Source organism: Silurus aristotelis (assembly GCF_946808225.1).
Source record: "Silurus aristotelis genome assembly, chromosome: 26".
NCBI classification, from domain to species: Eukaryota; Metazoa; Chordata; class Actinopteri; order Siluriformes; family Siluridae; genus Silurus; species Silurus aristotelis.
This window is the reverse complement of record NC_139599.1, coordinates 12,247,471-12,265,933: the sequence shown is the minus strand read 5'-3', so window position 1 is coordinate 12,265,933 and position 18,463 is coordinate 12,247,471. Positions and strand designations below refer to the sequence as shown.

Sequence of the window (18,463 nt, the reverse complement as noted above, 5' to 3'; positions counted from 1 at the left end):
GTACTTATGCCATCTACACCATTATACCCATGTATCAAAAGTGCTTCCAATATAAAATACAAAGTGCATGGAAATCTTTTATTTGCTTCCCCCAATCAGCTAGCAATTGGCATTCAGGTCAAATGATTGAGTCCACTGTGCTCATTGGAACGTTCAATGTTGCAGAAATTTTTCTGTACCCTTCCCCAGATCTGTGCCTCGATACAATCTTGTCTTGGAGGTCCACAGTCAATTCTTTGGACTTCATGGTTGGTTTGTGCTCTGACATGAACTGTTAACAGTGGGACCTTATAAAGACATGTGTGTGTGCCTTTCCAAATCATGTCCAAACAAGTGAATTTACCACAGGTGTACTCAAATCAAGTTGTAGAAACATCTCAAGGATAATCAATGGACACAGGATGCACCTGACCTCAATTTTTAGTGTCATGGCAAAGGCTGTGAATACTTATGTACAAGTAATTAATTTATTTTTATTTTTTTACCACATTTGCAAACTTTCAAACACACTACTTTCATGTTGTCATTATGGGGTATGGTTTGTAGTATTTTAAGGACAATAATAAATTAAATAAATGTTGAAATAAAGCTGTTGCCTAACTGATGTTTTAGAGGCCTAGAGCCTACTGTATGAGAAAAAGACATAAAAAAAACTCAAACTAGCCAGTCTGGCAAAAAACTAGCCATTACTTTATTACTATATAATGAATAAATACACAGAATTTGGAAATAGTTATTTTACTCAATCACTACACAGTCACCTAGATTTGATTGAACACATGATATTTTGAAGATTATTATTATTTGGCAACAACACTGTGTGGCTATTTGTTGATTGCATGCATAAGGAAGCGATGACAGATCTTATAATCTCACAAGGCACTAAAAATATGTGGCATGTTAATTATTTTAATTAGCCATTATATTAAGCAATGTGTTGTTTTAATTGCCTTATATTCTATGTCCAACAGATGGCTTTTTCCAAGTGACAGTTGTTCTTTTCGAAACTAAATGAGGAATTACACTTTGGTTAAGTAATGAACTGCTATATGACAGTGAAAGAGACAAAGGAGCAGTTGGTGTATTATATGCATTATATGGTAGGCTTATGGAAACTGCCATATGTCTCTGTTTTTCATGACCAACCGGCAATTTAATTAATTAAGAACTTTTAATATTTACCCCACAACTAAAAATAAAATTTAAGCCAGAACCTGAGTTAAATGAATGTCAATGAAAGACGTAGGCAATGTGAAGCAAAGATGTGTAAAGGCTTAAATCTCCTTTGTGTTTTTTCTTTTAAAATTGGAAATAAAAGAATGCTATTTTATCTGCCTATTTCAGGGGAATCAAAGAGGCATAAGGAGAAGTTACTTGTTTCTCAAATGGTTGCCAGAGACTTATTACTGCATGACATTCCTTAATCAAAAACAGTATTTTATATAAACTAAATTGTATTTAGCTAAAATTGTATCAAATCATATTCATTGTAATTTTTATTTAAATATATGTCTACATGACTGGTGAAATCACAGTATAAATTTCCTCCATCTTAAATCATACAGTGCATCTGGAAAGTATGCACAGCACTTCTCTTTTTCCACATTTTGTTATTATGCAGCCTTATTCTAAAATAGATTAAATTCATTATTTTCTTACAATTCTACAAATAATCAGAGTTCAAAACTTCATTAATGTACTTAAATGGATTTTTCCTGGTATCAGTATTTATCTATCAGCACAGTATCAGTACTTATCAGTATTTGGTTTACTTCTGTCAGGCTGACGACCATGACGCGGAAATAACTCAATCATCGTTCCTTTATTTTCCCAAACACAAAATGCAAATCAGGCAAATGTCCACAAACCAAAAGTATCCGTTCGGGACGAGAAATCCTCAGCAAAACTAGAGTTCGAAAACGAAAGTAAACTTCTACGACATCGAATAGTCCTCACGGGAACGGAGTTCAGTGAAAGAACCAGCGGGGAAAGCAACCACAGGAAATCACCAGCATGACGTTCAAGAACCGACAGCCTGTGACTCGAGAACGTGAGTTTATATAGTCTAGTCCATAACGAGCCACAGCTGTCAGTGATCATGGCAGGCAAAGGATAACGAGGCAGCGTGACAGCTACTGAGGAGGGCGTGGCAGGGTGAATCTCTGACAGCGGCTGAGGGAGGCGTGGCAGGGGAATCCCTGACAACTTCACAATTTTTTTTTACAACTTTTTACTTTCACTCATTACATTTTGTTTCACAAATATCTGAACTTTTAGTCCATCAACCTGTGTTTGCGTGGCTTTTTCAATCTTTCATTGGTGGTATCTTTCCAAACGCGCTGGCGCGTTTTGTGGCTTTTTTTTTTTCCTCATAATGCTGAAACAAACTTAAACTTACTCTGTTTTTTCTTAACTTAGAGATAAGAGCTACACATCATTCGAATCTGTAAATGGTCTACCTTTATTTGTATACACTCATAATAACAACAAAATGCTGCGCTTTTGTCAAATAAGAAAACCGTCAGGGGCACTCCCTGCCATCAATGTTATTTCTCTTCACAGACACGTTAATTAAACGACCTGAATCTCAGTGAATATTTGCCTCACAGACATAAACATAAATATATGTATAGAAAGCTTAAATATGAATATGACGTGAGCTTTTGTTACAAGTGTGACACTAAAACAGGTAGTAGTAATGGCTCATTTTTTTTGGTCTGTACTGTAGGTATTCACAACCTTTGCCATGACACTCAAATTGAGCTCAGGTGCATCCTGTGTCCACTGATCATCCTTGAGATGTTTCTACAACTTTATTGGAGTCCACCTGTGGTAAATTCTGTTAATGAGTTGGAAAGGCACACGTCTATATAAGGTACCACAGTTAACAGTGCATGTCAGAGCACAAACTAAGCCATTAAGTCCAACAAATTGTTTGTAGACCTTGAAGACAGGATTGTATAGAGGCACAGATCTGGGGAAGGGTACAGAAAAATTGCTGCAGCATTGAAGGTCCTAATGAGCACAGTGGCCCCAATCATCCATAAATTTAAGAATCTGGAATCACCAGGACTCTTTCTACATCGGGCCGCCTTAGTCAAGCACATGACAGCCTGCCTGGAGTTTGCCAAAAGGCACCTGAAGGACTCTCAGAACATAAAAAACAAAAATTAAACTCTTTGGCCCGAAAGTCAAGCGTCATGTCTGAAGTAAACTAGGCTCCGCTCTTAACCTGCCAATACCATCCCTACAGTGAAGCATGGTGGTGGCAGCATCATGCTGTGGGAATGATTTTCAGCGGAGGGAACTGGGAGAATAGTCAGTATCGGGAGAAAGATGAATGCAGCAATGTACAGAGACGTCCTTAAATAAAACCTGCTTCAGATCGCTCTGGACCTCAGACTTTGGCGACTGTTTATCTTCCATCAGGACAACGACCCTAAGCACACAGCCAAGATAACAACTCTGCGAATGCACCGACACTCCCCACCCAACTTGATGGAGCTGAAGAGCTTCTGCAAAGAAGAATGGGAGAAACTGCCCAAACAAACTGTAGGTGTTTGCAGCTTGTAGCATTAAAAAGAATTGAGGCTGTAACTGGTGCCAAAGAAGCTTCAACAACATATTGAGCAAAGAGTGTAAATACTTATGTACATGTGATTTTTTTTTATTATTTTTTTGTAATACATTTGCAAAGATTTTAAACACACTTCTTACACATTGTAATTATGGAACATTATTTTTTTTAGAGGAAAATAATGAATTAAATCCATTTTGGAATAGGGCTGTAACATGAAATGTGGAAAAAGTGAAGCACTGTGAATAATTTCTGGATGCACTCTGACCTAAACCCTACTGAACACATTTGCGATGAATTGGAATGTGAACTACACCTCAGGCATCCTCACCCTATATCAGTTCCTGACTTTACATAAGCCCTTGTGTCTGAATGAGTACAAATCTTCAGAACCACACTCCAATATCTAGTGGAACATCTTTCCAGAAAAGTTACAGTTACTGTAACAGCACATGTGGACTAAACATGGAATGAGATGTTCAAAAACCACATACTAATCATGATCAGGAGTCCACAAATATATATATGATATATGAATATATGAAGAGATGTACAGTAGGTGCACACATTATACAAAGAAGATGTGAGGATGCTGAATACTCATACTGTCTGTTCAAAAAGTTCTGGAAGAACATTGTCCAATTATGTTTTTGTTATACCCTGAAAACAATTAGGTTTGTGATCAAAAGATTAATATTATAATAGATCAGAATTATACTTTTCATTTCCTGATATTTACATCTAGATGTGTTAAACAGTTAAAACATTTAGTTTTAACCCACTAACGTTTTAAGTGATCCAAAATACTAGAACACATGACTGAGCTGTTTCTTGCTGCTTACATGTGCTCTGTTAAAGACCAGTGAGCTATTTATTGGAGAGCCTCGTGTTGTTTTGAAGTGGAAAAAAAGTAAAAACCAACCAGTCATTGCACAAGGATATGGAATGACCAATACAATAATTTATGTCCTAAAAAAGGAAAAACCACTGGTTGTATTAACCAGCCAGCAATTTATGACTGTTTGGACATAAAAACAACAACAAAAACGATTCAGTAACAAGAAGAATTTCCACAGAGCTATTGTGAAATGTTATGAAGTCTTCAAGAGAAGAAATGGAAGTAAGAATTGGAAGTCCAGATTTGCAACGAAATACAGAGATAAACCAAGATTAACCTCTACTACAGAGAAGGAAATGTTTTGATATAATGATTCAATACATACAAAAGATAAACTCACTATTAAAACAGGGTGGACATAGTGTCATGATGTGTTTGTATGGCTATTTCTGAAAAAGGCTCACTAATTTTTATTATCTCGTGATTGAAGCAGTGAAGGAATTCTGAAGTCCTCAGAAAAAATGTTCATTTTGTAGAGAAATGCATCCCATCTAATTGTAAGGAACATTATCTTGAAGCAATGACAATGACCCAAAATACAATGCAGTACTTTTTTATTTTTAATGATTTAGATTGTCCACATCATTCATAGACCTTAACCAAGGTTCCCTGGTGGTCTAGTGGTTAGGATTCTCTCACCACTGCGGCCGGTGCTCGATCCCCGGTCAGGGAACCAACCCCAGCCATTAGGGTTGCACAAGCCTTAGTGCCGGTCCCAAGCCCGGATAAATGGGGAGGGTTGCGTTAGGAAGGGCATCCAGCGTAAAAACCTGTGCCAAATCAAACATGCGGATGATCCGCTGTGGCGACCCCTAACGGGAGAAGCCGAAAGAAAGAAAGAAATTCATAGACCTTAACCCAGTTGAACAGCATTTTACCTCCTGAAAGAAGAGACTGAAGGGAGAAAGCAAACAACATCCAAAAACAAACAGCAGCTGAGAGAATCTTGGAAAAGCTTCACAAGAATATAGCAATTTGATGCCACTAGGTCATTAGCTCAATGCAGGTGATACATCCATGGAAACCAAATAAGTGTTATTTTATGGTCAATAATAATAATACTCACAACAATTTGTCTGGTTTTCCACCAAAGGTGCCAAGTTGTTTTAGATATCTATTGTAGGTGTAAATATCGGTAATATAGTTTTAATGTATCATCTCATTTATCTTCTGACCTCAAACCCAATATACTGTACTTCTGGGTACTGCAAAAACTAAATAATTGGTTTGGCAAATCCAGTACTTTAAGCGGGAACTGTATTGTGTACATTAAATTATTTATTTTTATGTTAGAGCTTTATATACAGTAATGTTATATGTAAATTCATTACAACATAGCAGGTCTCACCACAGTCCTATAAACTTTCCCTTCAGAAAAACGTTTATTCAGATAAAGTTTTCAAGATTTCTGATCAAGAGAGTGTTGTTGTGATCAACTAAGATCTTGCACTCAGGCTTGACATTTTTCCTTAATCCATCCTCAAACTCCTGTATCAGGCCTGTAGCAGAAAGTCAATACTTGTGCTTGCTTGATTGGATTTGGCACATGAAGGACAGCAAAAAGAGAAGACATCTGGCATCCAGACGCAGTTATGTAGAGCACTGGTTTTGCTTCAGGACCCAATTTTCAAGTTGGATATAAAGTTGTGACCCATGTGGAAGTAAACAAAGAAAAATATGTAATAATATTGCATTTAAGTGTTATTCATTCTATTAATAATGTAATTGTCTGTTAATATATTGTCTTTAATACTGGAATTGTCTGTTGCATGTTTTTTAGTGTATTTCACCCACGTTTACCAGCACTTTCACTCCATCTATGATTTTTGACCACACTTCCTAGATCCTAGCTGCCATTTTGGTTTAGTTGAATTAGTTTTTTTTAAAAAGGACCCCCTGAGATGGTATGAGCAAGAAACGTTGAGAGGAACCAAACTCTAGAGAGCCCATCCTCATAAAAGTGGCACAGAGTGTCCATTAATTATAGTTCTATCATTGAGGTGTACAGTGCCTTTATTTGGCAGATGCCCTTATCCAGAGTGACTTACAACTTTGCAGTTGAGGGTTAAGGGGTTTGCTCAAGGGCCCAGCAATGGCAGCTTAGTGGTACTGGAATTCTTTTTTTTAGTGGTATTGGAACTTGTGACCTTCTGAAGTCTAAAATCCAATGCTTTAAACACTGAACTACCATCTCCTGGAACATAGGTTTTATGCATTTGCAAACTCTTATTCAAACCCTTGCCTCTTATTTATTATTATTTCACAACATCTGCTCCAGATGTATACAAAGTCACTAATACAACTATAGGTACACATATGATGGTAATGACAGAATGTTAAAAAATAGTACTAGACCACAGAATTTTTTATGTAATAAGTCAATATTTTACTATTCAATATTCAAAAATTTTAGTAATGCATTAGTTGCTCGTAATTCTCAAATACATCATACCTTAATGTTATGATTTAATAAATAGTTATGCACAATGATAACGAAACCATCCACAATGTTACAAAGAATGATTTTCCTTCAAATATAGGCACAGACATTACAGCACAATGGGGACTGATACTCCTACAGTGGTTGCAGATGAAATTGGGAAAGTCATATTTGGAATAAAATGGGTCATTTCCCATAATGCCCCCCTAGGTGGCTAATGCATAATAAGCTATGGTTATTTTGTTGAGGATTGTGATTGGATGGTTGGGATTAAATAATTTGAGTTTGCACAAATGTAAACTGCATGTTTCTGTGTTTGTGTGAAAGACAGAGTGAGGAACAGCTGTTTGACATGAAGCATTGCCTGTTATTTTGCCTTCTCTTAACCATTTAAAGTCTATTAACATCTAATCCAAACATAGCATTCAAACTATTCCACTTTACGCTTTTTGCCAGAGTGTAACTGCAGCGAACGTGCGAATGAGTGCGTGTTTGATGCGGAGCTGTACCGCAGTACAGGTAGCGGTGGGCGCTGTATCGGCTGTGGGGAAAATACAGCAGGGCCGCATTGCGAACACTGCAAAGAGAATTTCTATAGATCGTCTCCACTGCTTCCCTGCAACGACTGCAGCTGTAGCACAATGGGTGAGATGTAGATATGTGAACACACAGACACACAGATGAATTGAGGTACATTATGTGCATTAAAAAAAAATGATGTGCATTCATTTTCATTTGAATACAATACCAACAAAACCAATACCATGTCCACATCTAAAACCAAAAAATTTGGCTTAAAGGAAGGAGTCACCTTGACCAAGTGACTTGCATTATCAACATTTATAATGATGGTATGTGTAGTGGCTTCCAAAATTGTATTTGTTTGGACTTCCTTCTTCTGCATTCTATTTTCCATCATTACCTACAATGCAGTTCCACCCACTGATAATGGTGCCAGTGGTAATCATCCCTTGTTTAATTTTGACTTGATGCAGCACTTTCACACCTATACACTCTGCTCAAAGAAATCACGTACCAAACCACCAGTTATCACACTAGTCATAGTTTAGCCAAGTCAAGTCTCTAGCATAATTCAATGCAACTATGCCACTTGTGTAGCTGCATTATATTCTGGATCTTTGAGACCAACATTTTCCACTCTTCTAATTCAACACTGAGGTTCTCTTTAATGTATTATATGAAATAATGCTAATGGTAAGTAAGAAAACAACTTTTTTGAAGCTAACCATAAAAAATAATCATCACATAAGCTCGAGATCATTAAACCAGCTTTGTAAGTGCATTAGCATTGTTCCCCTGTGACTTCAGTCTGGCAGACAATCATTAAATGTCTCACAGGATTAATGAAACAAATACAAAATTAAAAACACCAACTAAGAAATTGGCACCAAAAACACTATATTGTTTCAAGTTAAATATAGTTCATAGCTTGGATTTTTTGTTTGATTTGATTTCAGTTGAAGTATGACCCCATGTTTCTATGAGATTAAATGTAAATAGTCAAAGGCTAAACTTGAACATTTGATCCCTCAACAAAACACTAACATATACACACATACTCTCAAAAGATTAAGCACCTACTAGCCTATATATCACTGCTGCTAAATATTTGTATGCCTGTAGCTTATTCTAACCTTAACCTTTTAGAAACTCTTTGTTTTTACCTTGTTCCCAATTGTGTTCAGTGTATAAACATACATGATTTATTGTGGGAACCAGGAAAATGACCTTGAAGCAATAAAATATTCATGCTTTCTTTTCATTGTGTGCATTTGATTCAGCTAAAGAGATTAAAGCATACAGTAGCCCCCCACAGCGTTCAGAGGTTTTTCTTTTAACCTCTGCTGTAAACAGTTACTAAATAGCAGTAATGGCAAGACAATTTATCTGAGCCACATACAAAAAACAGTAATTAGTATCTGATCCCTATATACTATAGCGTATTATTTTTCTTCCATTGAGCACCTTTTTAGATAGAAAATCTATTACAACAGTCATTAGAAATATCTCAGGCTGTCAGGCTGTAGGCTATATAAATAAAATACAGATATTACATTTGTAAATGTACATGTTAAGTCAATAATCCCATTGTAGCTGTGTAAGCAGATGTCTATAAATAATTTTCTGCAAAAACCATTCTCATATTCTCCCTCTCTAAACTTTCTCCAGGCTCTGTAAGTCTGCAGTGCGATGAGAAAGGGACATGTCGCTGCAGGCTGAGTGTGATGGGGGTAAGGTGTGATGTCTGCAAGCCTGGATTCCACTCTCTTGGACCAGGGGGCTGCAGGTAACGATGGTGCTAATGCTTATCTTTAACTCAATGGATGTACAATATCTTGCCTTGAGGCATTTTCTCATATAAAACATTGAAATGTAATACTTTAAACACGTTTCTTCTTTGACTTATTCAAAATAAGTATACCTGATGGTCTCTTCTAAATGAAATCTTCACTACTTCATTTAGTAAAGTAGTGAAGATGCAAGCACATTTCAATTTAGACCTATGGCTTGGGTGACATCTGCAATCAGCAAAGATGAGCATCTATACCCATAACTTCGTAAGATGTTCCGCTGCTTGCTGGATTTCAAAAGGCTGTGCGTTTGCTTTAAAATAAAGCATATTAGGTATATTAAGGTATGTTAATCGAACGTATATGTAGAGATAGCTGATTAGATAATACCACCTTAATATGCATTAGAATAAGGTAAGCAAGCAAACAAGAACAAATTAAGTAAGCATATAAGTAAAACAATATGTACGTCTAAATTATTACTCCTTTCTATTAAAAAAATATATATATTTAACAGGGATGGATGGATAAATGGCTTTATAGACAGATGGGTTACATGTGGATATATAAATAGATTATTGACTGATTTTGATTAATACTTTGTTTCAGTTTAAATTCTTAATAACTTTAACATGATTCTTAGGTACCTGTGACAGTGAACATGGCATATATCTAGATGTGTCTCAAGACTCACCATCTTCTCTGTATGACCTTTCTCTTTTTTTTTTCTCTCCATCAGCCACCTTGTGCTACCTTTAACTTCTATGTCTGCAAGCAAATAATTATGACTTCTTTCCCAATTCATACATTTTCAATTGCAGGCTCTCTTAACTTGTCACTTGAGAGGTCAGTGCTCAGTAGTGCACTAAAAACAAAACATTGCACTAAAACTTTTTTGACTTGTTTTGAACTTTACTTCTACAGAATCGCCAACCTAACTTTTACTTTTGTTGCCTATTTACTGCCCTTAAATCTGATTTTTGATGTCTCCTGCTGCTAATGTTAGTGTGGGCATACAGTATACACAAATTCTCCAGATAAGTGCGCTATGGGCTATTGCAGCTAGTCAGCTAATAAGATCTTATTCTTATAATTTTATAACATGGCAGATTTATTATTTAAGCATCTATAATCAAATATAACAGGAGTCTATGATTGATAGTCAGGAAACACTAACAGGTCTCAGGGTACATGTTGTGAAGGTTATTACAGGCATATCTAAGTTGCTAAGTCAAATATATACTGTAGAACATGAGCTGTAATGCAGGAAGCATCAGTGAGACTGGAAAAAACTGACATGGCAAGCATAAAGATGGGATCAAAACAAAAACTTAGGCAGTAAGTTAAAAATACAAAAGCACATGAACAAATAACAAACATTCTAGACCAAAAACAGCTCTGAGGATGGAATTCATGACAGAATTAAGGGCAGGCCAAGAAGAACGGAGTCCATGGACACGCCACAGACTGTGAAAGGAAGAAAATTTGACAAGACTGAAAGTTGATTGCTTCCATCTTCTTACAATGATTCTCCCTGGTTAACTTCAGCTAGAGCTGTATTGGACAAATCCCATGGGACAGAGACCCAGAGGCAAAATTGAGATTCTGTCTAACAAATGGGTTACGGATGCCTGTGGATCCCCCAAGAAGATCTGAATGTGTGGCCAAGGATGGAGGAACCTGGACTAAACTTCTCAGCCTATTGGGATAGAAGAAAAATCAGAAGAATCACTCAATGAATCAATCAGTTAATGAAAACTGGTCACTGCGTACCATGGAAATAAATCAGGCTAGCACATATTCTACCTTTTCTACAGTATATCTCTGCTTTATTTTGGGGCACCAAGGCTGAAATGGAAACATGTAAAGCTTATAATATTTTTAACAACAAATCAGTGGTCAGAAAAATGCACTAATGAGCCCGCCTGTGCCATTATTTGCTCATGTACTTTTGCTGCTGTAAACTGTTTAAGAAAACCAAAATTTCAATCCAGTAAGGCAAAGGTATAGTCATGATTACTAAGCTGCTTTTGGTTAAATTGAACATGGCTGGGATCCCATTTCTGGGATTAACCCTTATTCCTGTGTTTACCCACACAGCCTGGAAAAGCTATCCTATTATAAGTTGTTTAATTCTTGCAAATTTCCTGACCAATGATTTTTTTGTCAAAACTGTTAAAAACCTAACATTTTGCTATTTTGGGCTTGGTCCAAATAAGTTTCCAAGAAAAATAAATTAAATTGATTTCAATTAATTACATTTGCAAAGCTTTAACCAGAATACTATTATAAATGTAACATTTCTTCTGAATTGTAAATAGCTTTAGCCATTTTTTTGGTCACCAAATACATCTGTGTTAATCCCTTAATTAACATTTTCAAGCAGTTTATACAGATTTGTCCAAACTTTTTTACTGGTAGGGTTTTAGCTGTAAAGACACAAATAAAGAAAACAATATAGAAGTATAGTGCAACACATCCGGAAAATCAAGTACAAACGCCCATGCTTATCTTTCACTCTTTCGCTCTCTCTTTCTCTCATTCTCTCCCTTGTGGCCTGTGTGAGTCAGTATGCTGTGCTATGAATTAGCTGGTTCGGTGAAGCAAAGCAGAATAGACCAAAACTGACAAGTAATAGAGAGGAGAGAGAGAGACTGAGAAAGAGAAATGAAGAAAAAGAGCAAAGCAAAATTTGAAGGATTCAGTGAGAGAGAGAGAGAGAGAGAGAGAGAGAGAGAGAGAGAGAGAGAGAGAGAGAAGCAGAATGTGAGCGCTAATTGAATTATAAGTAATAGACAGCTTATTATTGCAAAACGCTGTCAATTACAACGAGAGGAAGAATTCTTTTTTAGTGACCCAGAATATGTCACAACATTTATATGATATATTTTTATTATTATTTATATACAAGGCACATTTATGATAATTAAATATACCTTAATGCCATTTAAAGCATATACAAAAAAAAAGCATAATAAATTTACATTTAAATGCAACCTGCCATTTCTTAACAGAACAAATAAATAAATAAACCTAAAATGTAAAAGTAAACAGAAAATTATTTAAATAGTTATATAAAAATTGAGTGCACTTAAATGCTGTTTTCTGGTATCAGAAAAGCCAGATACAAATATAAAGTGGCATTAGCATTCCTCTTACCCCATTTCACTCAATTTGCTATAGTCTACCACATATTCATGCATATACAGTGGCATGTTAAAGATAATGGGAAAGATGCTCCCTATTTGGTGTGAGGGGGAAAAAACTTGTGTAAAACATTATTTAAAAAATAAATGTGAGAATTTGTCACTGCACAATACACAAAATGCAGATTCAGAGTAGGTGTTATTTAAAGCCACTGTGCGCAGTCCAAGGCTTTATTTAAATAATTTTTTGGTTTGTGTGTTTGTTGGTAGGTCGTGTGAGTGTGATGAAAGAGGCAGCGTAGGCGTGTGCTCAGCTAGAGATGGAAGATGTCACTGCAAATCCAATGTGGAAGGACACTCATGTGACAGGTGACCTTTTTACACAACACATGTAACACAAATATGCTAATGCCATGGATATGCAGTACAATTCTGATTGATATGTCTGATTTGTTTTTTTTTACTGAAAATGCAGGGGGAAAAAAAACCTAAACAAAATAGAATTTTCATATATTTCTAAAACTATTCTTATTTTCTGATGTGTGAGATGAAATTTTAATGCCTTACTGTAAACAAGCATACACAATGTTCATATACATATATTTACTTCATGGTGCAAAGTGCATTAAAATTGTGTAACACCTACCTAGACAGGTGATCCCACTTATACAGCACAGACCAGTTTAACATATCATTGATGTTTGCAGTGCAAAACTGACTAAATTAATAAAAATAAGTTTATAAGTATATATAATAAATATAAATAAGTATATATATGTGTGTGTGTGTGTATGTATGTATGTATGTATGTATGTATGTATGTATGTATGTGTATATATATATATATATATATATATATATATATATATATATATATATATATATACTTTTAACAATAGACAAAAATGTTTAAAGTTTGTTTGTTTTAATTGTAAGTTCATCCATAATGAGCAAGCTACTTGTGGCAAAAAAAATCTCCCTGAGATGGCATGAAGAAGAGGCCTAAAGATAAACCAATATTAATTACAGTCCAAATCACAGTGACTTCAACTGTATCGTAATTTCCAGACTATTATTATAAGCTGCACCCAAATATAAGCCGCACGCATAAAACTAATGAACTTTACACAGGCTTTAACGAAAGGCAGTGCCTGTTACACAGCTTGTATCTAAACAGTAGCCTACCAAGAAAGTCATTGTTCACTGTCTTCCTCCTTCCTTTCACAACAATTTCCCTCGAGAATTTTTCTTTTGGCATCGTCATGTGTTTAAAAATCACCATCGGTGAAGCTTTTCTCTCGATGCCGTGCAGCTCAGAACACAGGTGAAGTGCGTTTTTTTCATGCCTGGTTGTTTTCAGCGTGACGAATGATTCGCATTTCCTGTTGAGAGTCCGAGTGAGCGGCAGGTCAAACGTCAGAGGAACATCATCGTTATTTATGATGTGGTGCGGCCCGATTCAGTGGGAGCGCATCTGATTTAATAGTTTAATTGGTTCACCTGAACCCGTTCGGCAATTTCATTGGTCTAATGTTGTGAAACCGGGAAAACCCCCGGAAAAATGCATAAATTAGCCGCTTCGTTGTTTAAGCCGCGGTGTTCAAAATGTGGGAAAAAAGTAGCGGCTTATAGTCTTGAAAATACGGTATAGTTGATTATAAGGCATATAGTATAAACCTTTCAGAGCTTCCAGTCAATCATGCACTGGTATATATTAAATAAACAGTTCCTGTACAGTTGGATCAGAATGTCTTTTTTGCTTCATTGTTTGTGTGTGTTTGTGGTTTGTGTGCACATGCTTAGATGCAAACCTGGCTCCTTCAACTTCCAACCCGACAATCCACAAGGCTGTCAGATGTGTTTCTGCTTTGGCCACTCACGAGCATGCTCATCCTCCAGTCAGCATGTGGCCTTCAACATTACCTCCAACTTCCTTCAGGGTAATCAATCACACAAAATCCTCTCTAAGCAGCTCAGCAATAAAATCATTAAATGGTATATAATGAGGGTTAATGAGGTCAAACCTCAACCATATTGCATTATTAATCATCTTGATAATGTATTTTTTATGTAGTCTAATGGACTGTATTTGCCAAAATACAAAAATAAAATATACAGTGCACATTATATAACCAAACTATATGATACAGTGAGTAGTGTAACATACAAAACTAAATGTTTTATAACATGGAGAACAATAGACAATAGCAAATGTTTGTGATCATACATATAGATAGTCCATCACATTTACAGTATACAGTATATGGTTTTAACTTTTGCCACACATTTCAAAGCATACAAAAGAAGTCTGGCAGTATGCTTTAGCATTACAATTTCCTTTCAGCGAAACCAAAAGGGGCAAAAGTCTGTTTCAGCATTACAGTGCACTGTGTACAAAATACTGGGCATGAAGACATGCACTGCCGAGGTTAAATTCAGTGAGCTCAAGTGTCGTGCACAGAGCTCTGACCTCATCCCCACTGAACACCTTTGGAATGAAGTGGAACGCTGACTATGCACCAGACCTTCTCGCTTGACATCCGTCCATGAACTCACTAATGCGCCTGTGGCTGAATGATCACAAATCTCCACAGCCACACTCCAAAATCTAATAAAAAAAAAAACAGGGACTAAATCTAAAATGGGATGTTCCGAAAAGCACAGTGTTATGGTCCAGTGTCCACAAATATGTCGCTATATGTTATATGTGCTAGTGTTAAATTATATATATATATTTTATATTGGAAAGTCTGCTGTATGTAATACGTGCTTTTTTGTGCTTTAGTAACGTATCTACACAATGTGGAAATACAGATTTTTGTTATACATGTAGATTTTTAATTTTTAGCAGTATACTGAAATCAAAATTTATTAATTGTAAAAAAAAAATATTTTTTTTATTTACCAAGATAAATCATATATTATCATGAAAGCACAAGTGAGACCATTTTAATACCTACTTTCAATGGTTTGCACCAAATTGGTTATGAATACTCCACCTGAACTCAGCTGAAGCAATGATGAAGCAAGCATCCTTTGATAGAATCAATAATAGGTGACTATCAAAGCATACAAACTCTTGACCAAAAAATTACATTCAAGAAGATATTTTGCACATGTAAATCATTGCAAAGCTGTTTTATATATATATTTTTTCACTTTAATAATGCCAGATGTAAAATAGTGCAAGCATAAAAATTACCTTTCCTTGTTTATTAAATTATCTGTGTAAACACCCTTATACATGTATTTGTGTATGTGTTTCCTTAGATACTGATGGGTGGCTTGGTGAATTCTCAGGACATCATGAAGCCGCTCTGATATGGAAAGAGGGAGAAGTTTATCTTCTACCGTTTAGTGAGGAGGATGTCGGGTACTTCAAAGCACCAGGTACAAGATCCAGTTCAATGTATATTTAACAACATGACAAGACATATATAAATATTATTATTATGTATATACGTATATATGCCAATGAGAGTAATACTATTCGACCTATATATATATATATATATATATATATATATATATATATATATATATATATATATATATATATATATACATATACACACAGTACAGACCAAAAGTTTGGACACACCTTCTCATTCAAGGAGTTTTCTTTATTTTCATGACTATGAAAATTGTAGATTCACACTGAAGGCATCAAAACTATGAATTAACACGTGGAATTATATATGGAATTATATACATAACAAAAAAGTGTGAAACAACTGAAAAATGTCATATTCTAGGTTCTTCAAAGTAGCCACCTTTTGCTTTGATTACTGCTTTGCACACTCTTGGCATTCTCTTGATGAGCTTCAAGAGGTAGTCACCTGAAATAGTCTTCCAACAGTCTTAAAGGAGTTCCCCGAGAGATGCTTGGCACTTGTTGGCCCTTTTGCCTTCACTCTGCGGTCCAGCTCACCCCTAAACCATCTCGATTGGGTTCAGGTCCGGTGACTGTGGAGGCCAGGTCATCTGGCGCAGCACCCCATCACTCTCCTTCTTGGTCAAATAGCCCTTGATGCCTTCAGTGTGACTCTACAATTTTCATAGTCATGAAAATAAAGAAAACTCTTTGAATGAGAAGGTGTGTCCAAACTTTTGGTCTGTACTGTGTATATATATATATATATATATATATATATATATATATATATATATATATATATATATATATATATATATGACAACTAGTATTACTCTCATTGGTTTGGATCGACAGCTTCCTCATCCAGAAGTAAAGATTTAAAATTTTAAACAGCATCTATTATATTTAGGTCTGGTGTTTGTGTTTTGCGGTGATAATAACTTCCTTTCTTAATGAGATTTAAATATTAGTTTATAATTAATATTTGAGTTTTGAGTAATATCCAAAATTTACCCCACTGAAATAGGGTAAAACATTAAGAGTAAAGCATTGTTGAAACCATACTTCATGAGCTGTTTTTGCCAGATTTAAGAAATTTGGAAGAGCCTAAGGAAGAAGAACACATTTTGGCTATGTTGACTATATAGTCATATATATGTGTTTACTGTTTTTTTCTGTTGTTTGTTTTGTTATAACATTATTATATTTTAATGATAAAACAATAGTGCAAGACTCAACAAGCAAGCCCTTGTTTTAATCGCATTTTAAATTGTAGACTTTATCACAAATGGCTATTTTGAACTCCCCTGTCCCTAGAATGCAGCAAGTACTGAACAGAATGAGAAATTGGACTACCCTGATTGAGCTTCTTTAACAGTGTAATTTAGCGTTACTGTAAAACACTTAGCCCAATCATCTCAGGCTGATCACTGTAGGAGCAATCCTGTTACAGCATGTCTTTAAAGCTTCTAGTCCATAGTATGATCAAAGCACAGCCTACTCAGACACTGCTCCAGGCTAAATGCCTTCCAAATGTGAACATCAAACTAAAGCTTTTGGCATCTGCCTTAATGCACAACTTTAAGGACAAATGATAAAAAGAACTTTTTCTGCACATGGTCAGTGTAACTATATATATGCTGCAGACTCATCCATCTTTGTTTTGCCAAGCCACTAGCCTGCTTCACAGCCTTTTACGGTACTTAGTGGTGTTTTTCCTTATCACCAAGCCACAGGACTCACTTGTGTTTCGCTGCCTGCCAAAAAAAATGGCAAAGATCAATTGCACCCTCCCCGCCATTAACAATTACGTTTAGTCCCCTCATCTCCTCCTCCTTATAACTCCCGATGCTTACTTCTCCTCCCCTGCATTGGTTTTCTTCGAAGATTTGACTACAGTAGCCCTTTTATCCCTTTTTCAACCAATTAATAATTTACTTGCTGCACTTCCATTGGTAAGTCTCCTCATGTGGTATAAGCAAGCAAGAAAGGCATATTTTCTTAAATATTTACTAATCTGCATATCGCATATTTTTGTATTGGCCTGCAATAAAAAAGATGTATGTTTGCAGGCCTGGAAAGTTGTTCTTGGCAATAGCTTGTGCCATGATATACAATATATTTACTAGTTTGAGATAAGTGACAGTTTAAAATATTTGAAGAATCTAGTGTGGTTTTTGTGTGTTTTGAATGAAGCAGCATGTTGAAACAGCAAGTGAGACAACTGGCAGAAAGACACCAAAGCATTTCAGCCAAAAGTTCAACCTCTTCTGGCCAAATCAATTTGTACATGTGTGTTTTGCTGCAGGTCGATGTGCACATGTGCCCCATAGTGAGCAAACAGAGTAGAACATTTATCAAGTTGAGTCATAAAAAAACATGCACACACAACAAGTTCACACACACCGAATTAAGTCACAATCTGGCTCACCTAGAGAGCGGCAGGGGAAGGAGTGTGCTAGGGGCTGGATAGAAGAGAGGGATGGAAAAGTGTTGAACAGAAAGCTTTCACAGAGACCCTAACGTTAGGATTCTCAACCCGCTCAACACTGGTCATGCTTTCAGATATACCCATGAATCTCAAGCATGAAATAGATCAATTTTTATTACATTTTTTTCTTTTTAGACAGCAAAGGTATTAACTTACAAAACTGCTGTTATGTTTAGATTAGGAAAAATCTAAGGAAAAAATAACAGACCTACCAGAGCAAAGG

The 18,463-nt window shown here is 35.9% G+C and overlaps 1 protein-coding gene across 1 annotated transcript in view; it reads left to right on the top strand.

The window, feature by feature from the left end:
• The window catches only part of lamc3 (laminin, gamma 3), a 135,762-nt gene that overhangs the window by 38,267 nt on the left and 79,032 nt on the right, over window positions 1–18,463 (top strand). Inside the window, exons 5-9 of the mRNA XM_083531702.1 lie at window positions 7,372–7,560; window positions 9,106–9,223; window positions 12,644–12,742; window positions 14,177–14,313; window positions 15,644–15,763. Coding sequence (XP_083387828.1) covers window positions 7,372–7,560; window positions 9,106–9,223; window positions 12,644–12,742; window positions 14,177–14,313; window positions 15,644–15,763 — 663 coding nt within the window. The remainder of the gene's footprint in view (window positions 1–7,371; window positions 7,561–9,105; window positions 9,224–12,643; window positions 12,743–14,176; window positions 14,314–15,643; window positions 15,764–18,463) is intronic.